This window comes from Marmota marmota, unplaced genomic scaffold (assembly GCF_001458135.2).
Source record: "Marmota marmota marmota unplaced genomic scaffold, marMar, whole genome shotgun sequence".
NCBI lineage: Eukaryota > Metazoa > Chordata > Mammalia > Rodentia > Sciuridae > Marmota > Marmota marmota.
Genome location: NW_026000241.1, coordinates 1,809,763 through 1,830,107, shown reverse-complemented (window position 1 = coordinate 1,830,107; position 20,345 = coordinate 1,809,763). Strand labels below are relative to the sequence as shown.

Sequence of the window (20,345 nt, the reverse complement as noted above, 5' to 3'; positions counted from 1 at the left end):
CTAGGAAAACCTGGAGTCCGTGGGAAAACCTGAGAACTTTGCTGCCGCGGGGACTCAGGCGTTCCAGATTCCCAAGGCGAGATGTTAAAGGCGCCTCCGGCCAAAACAGCGCCCAGAGGATGGGACACAACCTGCGCTTTCCCTTGATCTTGGCAATTCCAGATGTTCCTAGGGCTGCAAGATCAATCCTGTGACAGGGAAGGCCCCGCCCTAGACGAGTCCGCGCCGATTGGCCAGGCCGGTTCTAGGGGCGGAGAGCTCTTCTTGTGTTGGCGGCGTCCGGGAAGCCCCCAGGAGACCGCGGCGGTGGCAGAGCTATGGGTCGTCGCGCGCCGGCTTCGTGGGTCTGCGCTGGCGGCTGCCAGGACGCCGCCGAGCCCTCCCTCTGGATGAACTCCCGCGCTCTGCGTGCGCCACTCCTGCCTGTCTTTCTCTTTTTGCTGCTGCTGGCGGCTCCGGGCGCTCGAGCCGCCGGATACGAGGTGAGCCGGGCTCTCAGCGGAAATGTACAGTAGCCAGAGAAGCCCCGAGTACTGTCCCGAGATGTAGGTTACTTTGATCTGTAGGTGCCTAGTGAATAGCTGTTGATACAACACTGTGGCCCGAGAGGCTGTCTGCACGCGTCTGAGAACGGGGCTGCATCGGACTGCACGCCCGCCCTCGCTTGCTCGAGTTGTGCGTGCACTTAACTGTGGAGGGGCAGCGAGCGGGTGGGAAGCAGCTGGCTGACAGTGAGACTCTGGAGTTAGCCTGTCTGGAGTTCCAGTCTGGACTGCCCACTTCCTGGCTGCCTCCTTACGCAAGTCCCCTTCCCATTATATGCTTCAGTGCCCTCGCCTGAAAACCAGGTGTGATATTTATTGCTCCACTTCCCACAGTGGCGCAAACATAGCTACTACTGTGAATATTTCCTCGGGGTGTGAATGAGGGCTGCCTTGTAGGGTTGTGCAAAGGGTGGGAGTTGTATCTGTGAGCAACTCTGTGTTCTACCCTGGAGGACCAGGCCTCCTGCATAGTCAGGATAAGGTAACAGCCTCTCTACCTCTCTGAGCCACTCTGAGATCAGGATTTATCTTGTGCTTCCCACATCCCCCTTCCCTACTTCCCAGCCTACCACTTAACCCGGGAGTTATTGACAGGCTGTGTGTGTGTGTGTGTGTGTGTGTGTGTTTGGGGTCCCTGCGCAGACATGCCCGAGAGTGAAGCCAAACAAGCTCAATGTACACCTGGTGGCCCACACACATGACGACGTGGGCTGGCTCAAGACCGTGGACCAGTATTTCTATGGCAGTAAGTAGAGATTGGGGTTTGGCCCCCGGGACTCCCATGGCTCCTTTAATTCCCTCTGATACCTGGACTTTGCGGTGGGACAATTCATAGCCTTGGCTCCTGTGTCAAGGAATGTCCCTCTGACTCTGCTGGCCCTCCTTGGCCTGTGTATCCACAGTCCACAATGACATCCAGCACGCGGGTGTGCAGTACATCCTAGACTCGGTGATCTCCGCTCTCCAGGCGGATCCCAACCGTCGCTTCATCTATGTGGAAATTGCTTTCTTCTCTCGTTGGTGGCACCAACAGACAAATGCAACACAGGAAGTCGTGAGGAATCTGGTGCGTCAGGGTAAGCCTACCCTAGGGAAGTGAAAAGAGGAAGCTTAGCCCAATTTGTTTTTTTTTTTTTTTTTTTTTTAAAGAGAGAGAGAGACAGAGAAAGAGAGAGAGAGAGAATTTTTTTTTTTTAATATTTATTTTTTTAGTTTTTGGCGGACACAACATCTTTGTTTGTATGTGGTGCTGAGGATCGAACCCGGGCTGCACGCATGCCAGGCAAGCGCGCTACCGCTTGAGCCATATCCCCAGCCCCCCAATTTGTTTTTGAAAACCTGGTTTCTGAGATTTTATCATGCTTGGCGCGAGCTGTGGGTCATGTGGTCTCGAATCCCTTAACTTGGAGAACTCTTTTTCTTTTGGTCGTACTGGAGCATTCTACTACTGAGCTATATCCCCAGCCCTTTTTTTAAATCTTAAGGTAGGGTCTCCTTGAGTTGCCCAGGCTGGCTTGCAACTTTTGACCCTCCTGCCTTAGCCTCTGGAGTAGCTGGGAACATGGGATGCTACCATGCCAGCCTAATTGGAGAATTCCTGGGCATCCTGCAAGGCCCCACCTCCAATGGCTCTGAAAAGCCTGCCATGTCAGGTGGGGGTAGTACACATCTGTAATCCCAGCCACTTGGGAGGCTGAGGCAGGAGGATGGTAAGCTGGAGGCCAACCTCAGATACTTAGTGAGATCCTGTCTTAAAATTAATAAAAAGGACTAGGGATGTGGCTCAGTGGTAAAGTACCTCTGAGTACCCTCCAAAAATTTTTTTAAAGGGGGCTAGGGCTGGGTGGGGGAGGGAAGCCTGGCATGCAAGGGCCCTCTTTACCAAATCTGGCTCACTGGCCAGGAAGTGCCCCTTCTTTTCCTTTGAGGCTGGAGTGTGCAGGCAGGTCTTCCAATTCCAGGATCACCCATCCAGCCCTACACCTAACAGCTCCAGTCTTGACTCTCTTTGCACAGGGCGCCTGGAGTTTGTCAACGGTGGCTGGGTGATGAACGATGAGGCCACCACATACTACGGGGCCATCGTGGACCAGATGACACTTGGGCTGCGCTTTTTAAAAGATACTTTCGGCAATGACGGGCGTCCCCATGTGGCCTGGCACATCGACCCCTTTGGCCACTCTCGGGAACAGGCCTCCTTGTTCGCCCAGGTGCTGTACAGACCTCTCTTGGACCCCTCTCCACAGGCATCATGTCCTCTGGAAGTGACTGAAGCCCCACTCTTTCCTTGTGATCTCAAGTGAACCAGACCTTGCCTGCTGGGACCTCCCTTACTCCCGCCCCTTGGGTGAACTTGATACTTTTTTTTTTCTCTTTTTGGTGCTGGGGATTGAACCCAGGACCTCACACATGCTAGACAAGTGCTCTACCACTGAGTTATAGCCCTAAGCCCATCCTGGGTGAACTGGAATCTGGTGTCCCTTTATGGTTCTGGCCTTGCTTTAAGTTCAGTTTCATTACCTGTGTGCTGACCATCCATCCTCAGGCTGCAGGAAGAGGAAGGCCTCCTTTTGGCTTTGACAGAACTGGGGAGGGGGAAGTGAGTCTGGCTTAGACCTGTCCCCTCCCTTCTGCCTGTTTTTTTTTTTTTTTTTAGAAAAAGGAAAAACAGAGCTGTGGATGTGGCTCAAGTGGTAGTGTGCTCACCTAGCATGCGTGAGGCACTAGGTTCGATTCTCAGCACCACATAAAAACAAAATAAAGATATTGTGTCCACCTACAACTAAAAAATAAATATTTGAAAAAAAAAGAAGTTTTATTGCAATATATCGTATTTTATATAGTTGTAGGTTGTCACGATACCTTTTTAAAATAATTTTTAAAAAATATTTATTTCTTTAGTTTTAGGTGGACACATTTATGTGGTGCTTAGACTCAAACCTAGTGCCTCACGCACGCTAGGTGAGCGCGCTACCACTTGAGCCATATTCCCAGCCCTAAAAAATTTTTTAATAAGTATTTTTTTTAGTTGTAATTGACACAATACCTTTATTTTATTTATTTATTTTTATGTGGTGCTGAGGATCGAATCCAGGGCCTTGCACGTACTAGGCAAGCACTCTACCACTGAGCCACAACGCCAGCCTCACAATAACTTTAATTTATTTTTTTATGTGGTGCCAGGGATCAGACCCAGTGCCTCACACATGCTAGGCAAGCGCTCTACCACTGAGCCACAGCCGTTTTATTGCTTCAATAGCGAAGGAGAAACACTGGGGACTCCTATCCCAGAGGCTGTGATTCCACCCAACAGCAGGAACTAGGGGCTTTTTTTGGTGGGGGGCACTGGGGATTGAACTCAGGGGCACTCAACCATTGAGCCACACCCCCAGCCCTATTTTGTATTTTATTTAGAGACAGGGTTTCACTGAGTTACTTAGCGCCTTGCCATTGCTGAGGCTGGCTTTGAACTCGCAATCCTCCTTTCTGAGCCTCCCAAGTACTGGGATTACAGGCATGTGCCACCGCACCCAGTGGACTAGGGGTCTTAAAGAGGTGATTCAAAGGCTGCATTTCTGTCTTTTCTGGTGGAACTGTAATTCACTTGTTAATTTGGGAGCTAGTCATTTCTGAGATCTTCTGGTACCATCCCAAGGTCTGGATGGCTTCATTCCTATAGTGGGTGTGTGCTCAGGTGGGGAAGCCTGTGGTGTATTCTGACCCTTCCCAAGCTTGGAGATAAACTGGAGGCCTCCTTAGTTTCTGTTCCTCTTCCTTTGTACTTATGTCCTGACCAGTCTTCCCCAGCCGAGCAGCGCTTGTGGGTGAGAGGCCTCTGCCTGCTTATTCACACCGTCTCCTCTGCTCCACCTCCAGATGGGCTTCGATGGCTTCTTCTTGGGGCGCATTGATTATGAAGATAAACAGATCCGGGCTGAAAGAAGGGAGATGGAGCAGATGTGGAGGGGCAGCACCAGCCTGAAGCCTCCCACTGCTGACCTCTTCACTGGTGAGGAGGGGAAGTGGGGGCAGGGCCCTGCTCAGAAGGGCCCTGGGCCTGATTCAGTGATGGACAGTCTTAAAATCCCTAACCATTTGGAAACAAGCTGTCTGTATTTTCCTTTTGCAATGGGCCTTGCAAATCCTGAAGCCCATTCTGGGTGGCACATGGCAGGCTTGGACCCCAGGGCAGTTCTGGGGCACTGGGCACCCTCTGAGCCTGGTGTGGCCTACAGGTGTACTCCCCAACAATTACAACCCACCGGAAAAACTATGCTGGGATATGTTGTGTACCGACAGTCCTGTGGTAGAGGATCCCCGCAGCCCTGAATACAATGCCAAGAGCCTGGTCGATTACTTCCTGAAGCTGGCCACTAGCCAGGTAATCCAGAGGTCCAGAACCTGCATGACCAGTATGTACCATGCACTGAGCCTTTTCCCTGGGTCAGGGGGATACTCATGGGTAAAAGGAGAAGATGCACTGAATGTTGTTATTCCGTTCACCATCACCGCGTCCTTCTTCTCAGATTTATGTTCAGCCTTCATTAGAAGCACGCAAGAGATAGCATCACAGTGCTGTGGGCCCTTGTCTGTGTAGTGGGCCCAAGAAAACTGTTAGACAATCAGTGTCTCTTTATATCTGTCCCTATGCTCCATGTACCACATTTTTTTTGGGGGGGGGGTACCAGGGATTGAACCCAATGGTGCTTTACCATTGAGGCACATCCCCAGCCCTTTTCTCTATTTTATTTAGAGAAAGGGTCTTGCTGAGTTGCTTAGGGCCTTGCTAAGTGTGTGAGGCTGGCTTTGAACTAGCAATCCTCCTGCCTCAGCCTCCTAAGCTGCTAGGATTACAGGAGTGCGCCACCCTGCCCAGCTATACCACGTATATTCTTGGCTGCATATATACCAAGGCACGGCTAGCCACAGGGGTTTCTAGGACATCCTGGCCTGAGGACTCCCCTCTTTCCTGCAGGGCCAGCAGTACCGCACCAACCATACCATGATGACCATGGGCTCAGACTTCCAGTATGAGAACGCCAACCTGTGGTTCAAGAACCTTGACAAGCTCATCCAGCTGGTCAATGCTCAGGTCAGTGTGGCCACCCTGTGGCAGCTGTGGACAGGCATGTATTAATCTGCTATCACTATATAACAAGTGCCTGAAATAATCCAATTATAAGAAGAAAAGGATTAGCCAGGCATGGTGGGACACACCTGTAATCCAAGTTACTCTGGAGGCTGGGTCAGAAGGATCACAAGTTCAAGGTCAGTCTGGCAACTTAGTGAGACCCTGTCTCAAAATGAAATAAAAAGGGCTGGGGCTGGGGATATGCTTGTCTAGTGTGTATGAGGCCCTGGGCTCAGTCCCTGTGAGAGAGGGAGAAGGGCTATTTTGCTGTAATTTTGGAGGTTGCAGTCCACACTCAGTTGGCCCGGTTGCTTTTGGGCCTGTGGGCAGGCAGCACATCATGCAGGAGCAAGTGACAGAGTGAAGCTACTCACCTCATGGCCAGGGAGTGAGACAGAGTAAGAAGGAGGAGCTAGGGTCCCACTGATCCCTTCGAGGGCATACCCCAGTGACCTCAAGACCTCCCATAGGTTTCCACCTCTTCAAGTTTTCATCATCTCCCAGAGCACCACGCTGGAAACCAGGCCCTGAACACATGCGCTTGGGGGACATTGCAGATCCAAACTGTAGCCACATGCGTGCTTGTATCCCTTTGGCTTAGCTCATGTTTATAGAGTGTTCTTATTTTTCAGTTGCTACTGAAAGAAATTACCACAAGCTGAGCTGCTCCAAACATACATGGTCATGCAGTCCTTAGGCCAGAGTCTGGCAGCAGCCCCAAGAATCGAGGTCTTGGCAGAGTTTAGGAGAAAGGTGTTGCTCCTTCTAGAGGCTTCCTCTATTTCTTGCTCATGCTGCTGCCTCCTCCTCCAAAGCCACACGGCTTGCCTCCGCTCTGCTCCACACCACGTCTCTCTCAGTGTCACCTCTTCTAGGTTCCCTCCTTCCTTTTTTTTTTTTTTTGTCAACCAGGGATTGAACCCAGGGGCACGTAACCACTGAGCCACATCCCCAGAACACACCCGCCCCCCCCCGCTTTTTTTTTAAACTTTTAGACCATCAGGGTCTCACTGAGGGCCTTGGTAAGTTGGTGAGGCTGACTTTGAACTCCCAATCCTCCTGTCTCAGCCTCCTGAACCGCTAGGGTGCCACCATGCCTGGCTTCCATCTTCCTTTAAAAAATATATTTATATATAATTTGTAAATACATATTTACGTATTTTTATTATATTTATTTTTATATATTTATTATATTTTTATTTAGACACTGTAGATGGACAGAATGCCTTTATTTATTTGTATGTGGTCCTGAGGATTGAACCCAGTGCCTCACACGTACTAAGCAAGAGCTCTACCACTAAGCTCTCCCCTTCCTCTTCCAGTCTTAAAGATCCTTGTGATTATGTTGGGCCTCCCAGCTAATCCAGGATAATCTATGTTAAGGTAATCTGGTTAACACCCTTAATTCCATTCCTTATTCCCCTTTGCTAAATCACCCATGATAGTCACAGGTACTGGGATCAGGATGTAGACATCTTTGGGTTGTCATTATTCTGGCCAACACAGATATATTGATGTGTCCCTGTAAGTGGCCAGTGCTGTGTGCACAAGCAATCATTCTTTCCCATCAGCAGATAAATTTGTCTCCTTTCTTCTGAGAAGCCCCTTCCCATCAATCCTGTTCTCACCACTTGGGCAGTCACTGCATTGTTATCTCCTAGTCACCCCTGCACTATTGTTTCACCAAAACAGCTCTCAGGAACCATTGAGGGTCTTCCAGAAGACATATATCAGCCCTCCCCATGCTCCTGGTTCCCACAGAGCCTACACTACCTTGACCACTTCCTCCTGCAAATACCATGTCCCTGGCCTGCCATGAGGTCATGCTCTTTTACCACTGACTGCTCCTCTGCTGACTTCACTTTACAAACTCTGGATATGAAGTTCCTGGGTTCAAACCTGGCTTTGCCATTTGCTGTTCTGTAACTTTGAGAAATATACTTAAATAATCAGTACCCTGGTTTTCTCATTATGTCCTATGAAATGGACCTAGGTGGCCCCCACTTCATCAGGGTGCTAAAGAGAGTTTAATGAATTCATTTGCACGAATCAGTATATCAGTGCCTGGCACACAAAGCATCTTAGTGGATGCTGATGATTCAGAGTGCTAGAGATGGGACCAGGGCTTCCGGCATGCTAGGCAAGCTCTACTATTGAGCTACACTGCATCCCTAGCTGTTTATTATTATCTTTCTAACTGAAAACCTTCTGTTCCTCCTTTAACACACAGCTGAAATATCCAAAAAGTCCTCGCCACACTTCAGTTACAGCCTTTCCTCTCTGAGCTTAAAGCAGCTCCCATTAACACCTGTGATTCCACATCCAGGTGGATCGTAGCCAAGTAGCCATCTCCATTCAACATCTTTCTCCTTTACTTGCCGTGAATTCCATAATGGTGGAGTCTGGATTCTCTGATTTTAGATTGAGCCTGCAGTTCTGAGCATATTGAAGAACTGGGTGGTTATTTGCTGAGTGAAAAATAGTATATGTGCCAAGTGCAGTGGCACACACCTGTAATCCCAGCTGCTTTGCAGGCTGAAGCAGAAGGATGGCAAATTCAAAGCCAGCCTCAGCAACTTAGTGAGACCCTAAACTATTTAGCAAGAACCTCTCTCAAAAAATAAAAAGTGCTGGGAATGTGGCTCAGTCATTAAACACCCCTGGGTTTCATTCCTGGTACAAAAAAAAAAAAAAAAAACAGTATGCATAGGTGTGTCTACATTCTACATGTAAGCACATGCAGTTCATGGTTCCATGTCCATAGGTTTAACTACTTTAATATTTGGGGAAAAACTTGCATCTGTACTGAACATGTACATTTTCTTTTCAGTTCCCCCAAACAATACAGTATAACAACTATACACAACAGAGCATTTACATTGTATCATGCATTACAAATCATCTAGAGGGGATTTAAAGTATAGGTGAGGATGTACATAGTTTATATGCAAGTACTATACAATTTTATATAAAGGTCTTTAGCATCCAAGGAATTGGTATCCAGGGGGAGAGTCCTGGAACTAGTTCCTAGAGGAAACCAGGAGAGGCCTGTATGTGTATGTGTGCACGATTAAAGGAATGCATTTCCATGTAAGTCCCTTCATTCACTCAAATGCCGACTGAGCACCTACTGTGAATACTGGGAACACAGCATGAGCAGAACAACCATCCTTTTCCTCAATTGGCAGAGGTGGCATGGCACACCTGTTGCCCCAGCTGCTTGGGAAGCTGAGGTGGGGAAGTTTAGTAAGATTTCAGGTTTATTCTTGTCAAGATTCCTGAAACTCAGGAAAGGTTACCATTAGGCGTCAACCCAACTTTCTTTTTTCTCGTGGAGCTGAGGATTGAACCTAGGACCTTGTGCAAGTGAAGCAAGCACTCTACTAACTGAGCTATATCCCCAGCCCCTCAACCCAAATTTGTTTTCGTACTTGACCATTGGTGGTTTGTACTCACAACGTGTATTCAGAGGCCAAAATCTACTGGATGCATGAATGTGCACACCTGTGGGCCCCTGGAAGATGCGGACTTCCAAGGGCTCACACACGCCTTCCCCAGCAGCAGGCAAACGGGAGCGGGATCCATGTTCTCTACTCCACCCCTGCTTGTTACCTCTGGGAGCTGCACAAGGCCAACCTCACCTGGTATTTAGTGGGACTGGGGAGCTTGCGGGGCGAGGCCGGGTTGTTGGCATGTTCCGCGGGTTTTGACGCTGACTCAATTGCTCTTCCGCCCCAGGTCGGTGAAAAAGGACGACTTCTTCCCTTATGCTGACGGCCCGCACATGTTCTGGACTGGCTTTTATACCAGCAGGCCGGCGCTCAAACGCTTCGAGCGCCTCAGTTACAAATTCCTGCAGGTGAATGGGTGCTGGGCTCGATGGGGCAAAACTCAGGGAGGCCCAGGGCCCCAACACACCCCTTTCTCCCCAGGTGTGCAACCAGCTGGAGGCGCTGGCGGGTCCTGCGGCCAGCCAAGGACCCTATGGCTCGGGAGACTGTGCGCCTCTGAGTAGGTGTCGGCAGACGAGGGGAGGGGCTCGCGGCTTCAGTTAGAAACCACCTCAGGCTACCTCCTAAACCTGCCCTGACCCGACCTTTCGCGTCCCCTTGGGGGAGGGGCCGGATTCCGCGGAGACCCCACCCATTTACCGTCTGTACGCAGATGAGGCGATGGCGGTGCTCCAGCACCACGACGCAGTCACCGGCACCGCTAGGCAACTCGTGGCGGACGATTATGCGCGTCAGCTGTCAGAAGGCTGGGGTCCCAGCGAGGTGCGTGGGGCGGGGCCTTGGAGAATGGGTGGAGCCGAGAGGAGTTCATTGGTCAGATCTTGAGGAGGCGGGGCCTCGGCGCGAGGGACGGAGGCTGCAGGGGCCGGTGGAGATCCCGGTGAGATGACGGAGTCCTTTGCGCACTTTCTTAGATTCTCCTGAGCAATGCGTTGGCGCGGCTCAGCGGCTCCAAGAAGACCTTCACGTTCTGCCGCGACCTCAACATCAGCATCTGCCCGCTCAGCCAGAAGTCAGCGAGTGTGAGCCCCGGCAGGAGGGGCAGGCCTGGGAAGCGGGTCCCGTGGGTGGGACCCTAGCACGCGAAATCCCACAGATGGGCGAAGAAAAGGCGGGTGTTGGGCTGAGGCGCTCCTTAAGATATGGTTGCGTAGTTTTTTGTTGTTGTTGTTGTTGTCTGTTGGAGGACCGTCCTTGGGTGAGATTGCTTGGCGTCCAATGAAGCTAGGGCAGGACAGGGACTATGGCACCGCAAGGGGGTGGCTCGTCCTGAAAGACCATGCATGGCCTCACTGGGACCCTGCCCCATCCGGTAGATGAATTTGGAGAAAGCCTGCTGTGATCCATTTCTTCCCTGACCCTTTCCCCCTAGTTCCAGGTCATTCTTTATAACCCCCTGGGGCGGAAGGTGGATCATATGGTGCGGCTGCCAGTCAGCAAGAGCAGTTTCCTCGTGAAGGATCCCAGTGGCCAGACTGTGCCCAATAGTGTGAGCTCATTTAATGGGTATTAACCCCTCGGTCCTTGCTGTCTTCTCATGGACACTCCCCATGAGCCTCTCTTCCTCCTCTGTCCCTTAATATTGTCCCCCACCCCTTGGAAACAACTCCCTCCCATAAGGGCTTCCCCTTTCTAGTATCCACCCAGGAAATTTTCTTCCTGTTCACAGACAGTCCTTTTATCCCAGAAGCTCTCTCCCTTGAGCTTATTTCTCACCTAGACTCTCCTCCCCACCTTCGGGATCTCTTCCCCTACTTCCTCCCTCATTTCTCCAAGACCCCCACAGTCTTCACCCTCCTAGTGGATTCTTTTTTCCTCCTTAGGAATCTTTGCAATGCCCCCTACCTCCATGCTGGGGATGGACTCCGGATGGCATGCATGTTAAGCACAGCTCTAACACTGAGCCATACCCCAACCTCTGCAACTTTTTTGGGGGAATATGACACCCTACTCTCCCAACACCTAGATTTCTTCTCCCCATCCCAGAACTCTTTCCTTTCCTTGCGTTTGATGCCTCTCCTATGATTGGCTCTCTAGGTGTATTTACAGCTCTTCACTAAGTCTCCCTCCTCCCTTACCCAGGTGGTGGTGGTTCCCAGTGCTGAGCCTCAGGAGCACTACCCAGAGCTGGTTTTCTCTGCATCAGTGCCTGCCCTGGGCTTCAGCATCTACTCAGTAACCAAGATTTCTCACCGGAAGCCCTTGATCCCTCTTCCAAATTCCATTTCCCAGAAGTTCAGGTCCCGGTTCCGTGTCTTAGCAATTGAAAATGAGGTGAGACCCTGTTTGAATTCCTTTCACTGCCCCTGTGACAAATTGAAATGTCAAGGTGAGCTGCTGGGTGAGCGTCCTTTATTTAGCATCACCACTTCTGGTTGTGTCCTTGAGTGAGTAACATCCATCGGAGCTTCAATGTCCTCTTGTGGAGCTATTGTGAGGATCCAGTGGGATTGTGGGTGGTACTTGTTAGGTATATCACAACTGATGGTCGATGGGGGCTTGCAATTTTAGAGGAGGGGTGGCAAAGAAGGTGACATTTAAATTGAAACCTAGGCTGGAGTTGTAGCTTGGGGTAGAATTCTTGCCTAGCATTCACCGTACTCTGGCTTCAGTCCCCAGCACTGAAAATAAGTAAACACCTGAGGAAGGGAATCATGTGGCTATCTGGGGGAAGAGGAATTCAGGCAGGCAGAAGAACATAGCAGACACAAAGCCCTCAGATTGTGAGGGCCTTAAGAATGGAGAGGAAGAGTTTGGCTCTTACTCTGAAGGGGCCATGGGCAGGACAAGGGTGCCTTAAGACTGTCATGAGGGGCTGGGGAGCTAGCTCAGTTGGTAGAGTGCTTGCCTCACATGCACAAGGTTTTGGGTTCAATCCCCATCACCACACACACACACACACACACACACACACTGTCATGAGTGGCCAGTCAGGAGTGCAGATTCCTGTAATCCTACTTGCTCAAAAGGCTGAGGCAAGAGGATCAAAAGTTCAAGTCCAGGCTGAGCAATTTAGCAAAAACCTTTCTCAAAACAAAACCCAAAAATGACTTGGGGCTGGGCGTGGCACATGTCTGTAATCCTAGCAGCTCAGGAGGTGAGACAGGAGGGTCACAAGTTCAAAGCCAGCTTCAGCAATTTGGCAAGGCCCTAAGCAATACAGTGAGACCCTGTCTCCAAATAAAATGCAAAAACAGGATGGGATGTGGCTCAGTAGTTAAACACCCCTGGGTTCAATCCCTGGTACCAAATAAATAAATGACTTGGGATATGGCTCAGTGGTACAGTAGTTGCCTAGCATGTGCAAAAGCCTGGGTACAATCCTCAGTACTTGGGGAAAACCTATTTTATGATGATGTTGCTATAAAAGATAAATACAATCTAGGCAAGTCTCATTATGATACATTTATTATTATTCTATCCACATTTTCTTCTGCTCCTAAAAGAAATAGAAACATTTCTGTGGGCCCCTAAGTGTCTCATGGGTCCTGGCATGGTGGCTCTGTGTTAGATATACACATGGGCCCTTGTCTGGAGCAGATGAGGGCTATTATTAGATTTAGGGTTTCACAGGTACCTCTAGCTATGCAAGCATGAACAGATTATGGGGAATGAACATAGAAGAAAGGGGACCTCTAGAGGCCAGCTGCATTAGTCCTGAGAGGCCTCGGAGTGGGGAGCGGCTTGATTGAGAGCAAGATTGATGGGAAGAGCTAGTAGGGTTTGCCAAGAGGGTCAAGTGCAAAGTGGGTGGAAGTCAAGATGACTCCAGGTTTTGTCCTGAGCCCTGGGAAAGATGGAGCTGCCATTGCTGAAGTGATGGTCACCCTCTGTCCACCCTTTACTGCCTAGTACATTCGGGCCACATTCAACCCTGACACAGGGTTCTTGACAGAGATCAGGAACAAGGACAAGAATCTCCTGTTACCTGTGAACCAGTCCTTCTTCTGGTGAGAGAGGATCATCAGGGCTGAGTGGGGGTGTAGAGCAGAGGCCCTTTATGTGACTCTCACTTGCTTTGGTCCCAGGTATGGTGCCAGTTCAGGTGATCTGGAAAGCTGGCAGACCTCTGGGGCCTACATCTTCAGACCTGAAGGACGGAAACCATATCCTGTGAGCCACTATGCTCAGATCCGCCTGGTGAAGGTCATGAATAAGGAGTGGGAAGCTGGGGATTGGGGTGGGGGGGTGTGGAACCTGAGAGGGTGATGTGCCAAGTGTAGGGTGAGGGTGGGGGGAGGATTTGCATCTCCTTTAGAAGGGGGCTAAGACCTGAGGGTGCTTCTGTAGGGCTGATATTTATGGCTGCTTCTACAATTCTCTCCCAAAACGTTCACATCTACTGTGGGAGGCAGGATTATACTTAGCTTTGGAAACTGGAGGTGAATAGGGAGAGTTAAGGGCAGGTGCAAGAGTCACCAAGGTCTGTGGTATAATTTTATATCTAGGGCTGGGGATGTGGCTCAAGCGGTAGCACGCTCGCCTGGCATGCGTGCGGCCCGGGTTCCATCCTCAGCACCACATACAAACAAAGATGTTGTGTCTGCCAAAAACTAAAAAATAAATAATAAATATTAAAAAAAAATTTATATCTTGGGGCTGGGGATGTAGCTCAGTGGTAGAGTGCTTGCTTTGCATGTACAAGGACCTAGGTCCGATCCCCAGCACCACAAAATAAAAATGTTTATATCTGGAGTGGATATTTGAGAATCCACACTTGTGCTGGGCACGGTGCTGCACACCTATAATCCCAGGGACTTGGGAGGCTGAGGCAGGAAGGTGAAAAGTTCAAAGCCAGCCCCAGAAACTTAGCGAGGCCCTAAGAAATTTAGAAAGACCCTGTCTCAAAGTAAAAAAGAGAATTCACATTATATAGTGCTCTCACTTAGGGTGGACATCTGAGGTTGTGTCTGGCTGAGAACAGTGGTTTCCTAGGACATTTCACTGATGTTTTTTCTTAGGGAAAGATAATGGCAAGGTTCATATTTTACGTGAATTCCCCTTGAGGTTAACATTGGCATTCCTGGGTCATGTATTGGGACACAAGTTGGACTGTTCCAACAGAGCTACTCCAATTAATTGTATCTACAAGATAGAAGTTCTTTCCTTCTAACAGAAAGTTTGGCTGGGCCATCTAGGGAAGGTGGGATGGTTCCAGAGTCACCTGCCTGTCTTGTTGCTCTAACATTCTTAGTATTTAGCTTCCACCTCAGATCTAAGATGGCTGCTCAAGATCTAGCCATGGCATCTGCATTTGAGCCAGTGGGGAAGGGAAAGGGGCAAGGAACATTGTTCATACAGCTTTGATCATTTTCCATGGGGCAGACCATGATCATGTAGCTACAGACAGTCTCACAGAAGACTCAACAAGACAGTCTGTATTTCAGACAGCTATATGCCAAATTAGAATCCTGTTCTAAGGAGGAAAGACAGGGTAATGGTAGGCAACAAGCATGTATGCCACACTCCAGAATTAGGTGGCAGTGACTGAGGGAAAGTGTGGGTGTTACATCTAGACAGGAGAGAGGTGTGTGGGAATCCCAGGCAGCCAGATGTTTGAGGGCTCACCTCTGCCTGGTATGGGCTGACGTCTGTCCTGCACACCATGTGCCTACAGACACCTTTGGTGCAGGAGCTACATCAGAATTTTTCAGCCTGGTGTTCCCAGGTGGTTCGCCTGTACCAGGGACAGCGTCACCTGGAGCTGGAGTGGACAGTGGGGCCAATACCTGTGGGGTAAGTGGCACAGGCTGGGATCCTGGTGGGGAAGCAAGAGCAAAGTGGAATTTAGGCAAGGCCCCCAACCTTGCCATCCCTTTGGGTACAGTGAAGGCTGGGGAAAGGAGGTCATCAGTCGCTTTGACACACCGCTGAAGACAAATGGGCTCTTCTACACAGACAGCAATGGCCGGGAGATACTGCAGAGAAAGTAAGGGGGCTGAGGTGTGTGGGGGCCCACGGGCAGTGGGGGTCATTTGCATGTGGGAGGGAGGGGATGAAGGGGGAGTGAGGAGCAGGGGAACCAGACTCCAAGCTTGACCAAGTCACATCCCACCCCAGGCGGGATTATCGGCCCACCTGGGAACTGGACCTGTGGGAGCCTGTGGCCGGAAACTACTATCCTGTCAACACTCGGATTTACATCAAGGTACCCCTCCCCACCCTGCAGAGTGGGACCCCTCATTCCCAGTGTCTCCCATATACCTGCGGGCGGGGGAGGGGACTGGTTCACAGCATGACCCCTCATTCCCACCCTCCCCCTCTCTAGGATAGGAATATGCAGCTGACAGTGCTCACTGACCGCTCCCAGGGGGGCAGCAGCTTGGGAAATGGCTCACTGGAGCTCATGGTGAGTTGAGTCCCAGCCCCATCCAAGCCAGGCTCCTCCCCGGACCACCATGGCCTTTTCTGTCCCAGGTCTCTGCTGTGTCCTCCACTAAGCTGAGAACTCTATTTCTTTAAAAAAAAAATTTTTTTTTTAGTTGTAGTTGGACACAATACCTTTATTTTTTATTTATTTTTATGTGGTACTGAGGATCCACCCAGCGCCTCGAATGTGCTGGGCGAGCGGTCTACCGCTCAGCCCCAGCCCCAGCCCTGAGAACTCTTATTTCTGTGCGCGACTTTTCCTCCAGTCCCTAAGGAGCCCTCCCCCACACCCAACACCCCCCACCCAACCCCCTACCCCCCCTCCACCCCCCCCCCCCCCCGCCCCCGCCAGACACTGACCTGCCCTATTTAGGCCTCCCTATCATTCTGGTCCCCTTACCAGACCCTGACCATCGTTACCCATTCCCCCCCACCTTTTTTTTTTTTGTCTTGAAATTCCTGAGCCCTTTACCCCATTTCTGGCCCAGAAATGCTTGCTAGACCGCACCCTTTCCTGGCCACTCTCCCCGCCAGGTGCACCGAAGGCTGGTGAAAGATGACGGTCGTGGGTTACAGGAGCCACTGACAGAGAAGGGGTCCGGACTGGTGGCACGAGGGCGCCACCTCGTGCTGCTGGACAGGGTGGGTGAGGCGGCCGCTGGGCACCGGCTGCTGGCGGAGAAAGAGGTCCTAGCTCCGCAGGTGGTGTTAGCCCCAGATGGCGGAGCCCTCTACCACCCCCAGGCCACCCCACACATGCAGGTGAGGGGCGGCACGCAGGTGAGGGGCGGCGGGAAGGGCAGAAAGGACAGGAATACAACCTGTGGGGAGTGGAGTAGGGTACAGGTTTTCCTGGGCAAAGCCTGGTCCCCATTAGCCCTGGGGAGGCTTAGCCCCTGCCGCCCCGCCCCCATCCCAGTACCCAGCCACCCCTACCCGGGAGAGAACTACCTCACGCCCCTTCACTGCCTCCTCACCTTGATCCTACCTGGACTCCCTTGAGCCCCGCCTTCCCGCCTGCTCAACAACCCCCAGCCTCTGTCCCTCTAAGCCAGTTCCATGTCTCCATGGCTTGCGCAGCTCCCCAACGATGTCCAGCCTTGGCCTTGATCACTTCTGCCTCTTCTGGGCTTGGATCTTCATGGCCACCCCCCTGCCCGAAAACCTGGGCCCACCCCATTCCCTCTTTGGCTCAGCTCTTAGCCTTCACAAACCTGCAGTTTCCTTTTAGTTGAGCCCCTCCCCTCTGGATAAGCCCCACCCCCTACAGCCTAGTGTGTTTTCCTGGCCGGGCAGAGCCCCGCCCCTCTCGGTCCGCGACCCTTCCCTCCCAGACTCAGCCCGCCCCGATACCGCAGTTCTCCGGACTGCGCCGAGAGCTGCCGCCCTCAGTGCACCTGCTCACGCTGGCCCGCTGGGGCCTCAACAAGCTGCTGCTGCGCTTTGAACATCAGTTCACGGTGTGGGAGGATTCAGGCCGCAACCTGAGCGCCCCTGTGACCTTGGACTTGCGGGTAAGGAGGGCAGAGGTGGGAAGGAGAGAGGCAAGAGAGAGGGGCAGAGGCAGAACTCGGCTTTGCCCAGCATTCAGCATGTCCTACCCACTCCCCGCAGGATCTGTTCTCCAGCTTCACCATTACCCACGTGCAGGAGACCACGCTGGCGGCCAACCAGCCCCGTGCCAGTGCTTCGAGGCTCCAGTGGACACTAAAGGATGGTGAGGACCTGCTTTGGGTCCTGCCTGGGGTCAGCAGCTGGGGTGGTGCATGAGACGTGGGAATGTTGGCCAGGACCTACTACAGAGCCTGAGGGCCTGGGACAGCACCAGAGGCAGGCTAGGTCTTAAGGGTCACAAGTGGGTCCCACACACTAGCAATGCGACTTGAAGTTTAGAGGTGTTTAGTCCCGAGAACAAGATTTGAGAGTCTCCATCAGTGTCTAGGTCTGGAAGGGTCAGCTTAAGGATTCGAGGACCTCAGGATGGTATTCCAGCAGGGGAAAATGGTTCAAGGGTCAGGGCATACGGTCCTGGGGACAAACTTGGGGGTGGCTAGGCCCAGGGGAAGGGATACTGGGTGAGACAGAGGACATCTGGGCCCCTTACAACTCCTTCCCCACCCCTCCACAGGTCCCACTCCCCACCCTGCACCATTCACACTGGACCCATCCTCCATCACCCTACAGCCCATGGAAATCCGCACCTTTGTGGCCTTAGTCCAATGGAAGGGCGGCTGGACCCTCTAGGAGGGCCCCTTCAGTACCTGAACCCCAGCTCTGGGGGAGGGGGCAGACTCCCTTCTCATTCTGCTGCTGCCACCTACAACTGCCATTAAAATGCCACTACTTCCTGGTGCAGTGGTGCACGCCTGCACCAGTAGCTCAGGAGTCTGAGTCAGGAGGATGGCAAGTTCAAATCTAGCCTCAGCAACTTGGCAAGGCCCTAAGCAACTTAGTGACACCCTGTTTCAAAATAAAAAGTTTTTTTTTAAAAAATGGGCAAGGGATGTGGCTCAGTGATTAAGCACCCCTGGGTTCAATCTGATACAACATAATAAAATATGCCATTATTAAGATTTTTTATGTATTTATTAGACATCTGTGTAATTTTTAATGGACTATATGCTCATATATTTTGTCCATTTTTGAAATGGGTTATTAGTTTTCTGAGTTATAATAACAGCTCTTTATATATATCCTACAAACAAGTCCTTTGTCAGACATGGAACTTACAAATATGTTTTCCCAAACTGTAACTTGCTTTTTCACTTTGTTAGCATTATCTTTTATTGTTGGTGGGGTTCTTTGGGTTTTTGCCATTACTAAGATTTAAGAGGGTTGTCTTATGATTGTGTTGCTTTATTTTGGGGAAGGGGCAGAGAATGCATGACCCAGAATGATGAGCAAATCCTAGCTCAGCCCTGAACTGAGGTGGAGGTCATTTACCTGTCTGACTCCCCATACTGGACTCTACTGTTCTCACCCCCCCACCACCACCACTGCTCCTTCCCCCACCTCCTGCACTGATCCTTTTTGCACTGAAGTGCTGGCACAGCAGGCCTGTGCTGGACATGGGCTCAGAGAAGCAGATACACTTCTCCAGACTGGTCTCGGGGGAGATGGATCTTCAGAGCAAGGAATCTGGGAGGACATAGAACAGGTGATGGAACTAGAGGCTAGTCCTAAGTTAAGGCCCTGACACGTAGCTGGATGCAGACAGGCAAATATTCTGGTGCTCTCAAGAGTTCTGGTTCTGAAACACAGGAAGATGCCCGGATTAAGTGTCCCCCTCACCCCCCAGCTGAAACAAAGTGACTTGCCCTCCAGTTGCCCCACCCTTGGGCAAATCCACTAATCCACTGATAGGCCTGGATGTCCCCTCTGGCCTCCATGAGCTATCTGCAGGTCATGTGAAGACCTGTGTTTGGATATGCCACTCAGCCACTTGTAAAGTCACCCTCCTGGGGCCCAAGAGATGAGGGAGGAGGATGAGATTCCTGTGTGAAAATCCTAGTTGCTGGAAGTCATCTCCCTCTAGAAGGACCACTGGGCCATGGTCCTGCATAGAGACCAGTCTTTGCAAGCACCGGCTGCAAATGTTCCTTAGTTCTCCTCCAATGACAGGGTCTGGCCCAGGGTGGACACAGATGCAGGGGAGGGAAGGACCATTTTGGCTTTGTAATGTTCCCAATACCCCTCCACTGGGCCTGTTTGGCAGAGGCCAGCTCAAGATGTGAGGGTGGGTTGCATTCTGCCATGGCTTCAGAGGGGTTCAGGTCACTTTTTTTCTAATTCTCTCTCTTCAGGAAAGGCCAGGTCAGGTCAGCTAGTACAGTCCAAGGAGGATCCCTGTACTCATCTCCCATGTCAGGTCTGGTACTGAAGGTAGACCCCCCAAACAATTTTTTCTTTTTCCCTTTTATGATATTGGGGATTGAATCCAGGGCCTCACACATGCTAGGCAAGCACCTTACTACTGAGCCCTGCACCCCCAACACCTTTTACATTTTTTTTTAGAATACTTTTTAGGGGCTGGGATGTGGCTCAAGCGGTAGCACGCTCGCCTGGCATGCGTGCGGCCTGGGTTCGATCCTCAGCACCACATACAAACAAAGATGTTGTGTCTGCTGAAAACTAAAAATAAATAAATAAGTAAATATTTTTAAAAATTCTCTCTCCCTCTCTCTCTCACACTGTCTTAAAAAAAAAAAAGAACACTTTTTAGTTGTAGATGGACATAACATCTATTTTTGTTGTTGTTGTTGTTAAATATGGTGCTAAAGATTGAACCCAGTGCCTCACAAGTGCTAGGCAAGTGCTCAACCACTGAGCTCCAGCCCCAGCCCCACATTTTATTTTGAGACAGGGTCTCACCAAGTTATCCAGGTGCTTTGAACTTCAGATTTCCCTGCCGAGTAGCTGGGGTTACAGGTGTGTGGCACTGAGTCTGGCCAGTCTGCCTTTTCCTCATTCTCTCAGCACCTTCCACCTTTGGTGGCCACTTCGGGGACCATGAAGCAGAGAGGAATCTTCACCAGACACTGAATCTGCTGGCACCTTAACCATTGACTTCCCAACCTCTAGAACTGTGAGCAATGCCTTCCTGTCACTTAGAAACTACCCAATCTAAGGTGTTTTGATATAGCAGCTAGAATGGATTAAGACAGTCACCTTCTAAAGATTAGACAGTCATCCCTCCCAAGAGATGCAAGGAGGGATCCCTAGTCTAGTTGTCACACTGCATGGGGTTGGGGTTTTAGGTGTGCCTCCCATAACTTTTTCTTTTTTTTG

At 50.9% G+C, this 20,345-nt stretch overlaps 1 protein-coding gene across 2 annotated transcripts; it reads left to right on the top strand.

The window, feature by feature from the left end:
• The first annotated feature begins 242 nt into the window (after positions 1–242).
• Positions 243–18,400, top strand: Man2b1 (mannosidase alpha class 2B member 1). Of its 2 annotated transcripts, none has more exons than XM_048795552.1 (24): positions 243–482; positions 1,188–1,290; positions 1,448–1,621; positions 2,562–2,755; positions 4,422–4,554; positions 4,781–4,926; positions 5,521–5,637; positions 9,238–9,320; positions 9,415–9,535; positions 9,609–9,687; positions 9,841–9,950; positions 10,103–10,210; positions 10,561–10,677; positions 11,271–11,462; positions 13,041–13,138; positions 13,217–13,334; positions 14,806–14,924; positions 15,016–15,117; positions 15,249–15,336; positions 15,457–15,537; positions 16,092–16,319; positions 16,892–17,071; positions 17,172–17,274; positions 17,686–18,400. In XM_048795552.1, exons 1-24 carry the CDS (start codon positions 318–320, stop codon positions 17,799–17,801), a joined length of 3,075 nt encoding a protein of 1,024 aa, XP_048651509.1. In that variant the 5' UTR covers positions 243–317; the 3' UTR covers positions 17,802–18,400. The 2 variants fall into 2 exon arrangements, with proteins under 2 accessions (XP_048651509.1, XP_015344567.1); XM_015489081.2 differs by having other exon boundaries at positions 244–482; positions 16,916–17,071.
• Positions 18,401–20,345: the final 1,945 nt, after the last annotated feature.

Bases quoted from the DNA above. Each gene is read 5' to 3' on its own strand.
- Man2b1 (XM_048795552.1), top strand. From the start codon at position 318: ATGGGTCGTCGCGCGCCGGCTTCGTGGGTCTGCGCTGGCGGCTGCCAG. The intron at 483-1,187 runs GTGAGCCGGGCT...GTCCCTGCGCAG, and splicing joins CTCGAGCCGCCGGATACGAG to ACATGCCCGAGAGTGAAGCC. The intron at 17,275-17,685 runs GTGAGGACCTGC...ACCCCTCCACAG, and splicing joins CCAGTGGACACTAAAGGATG to GTCCCACTCCCCACCCTGCA.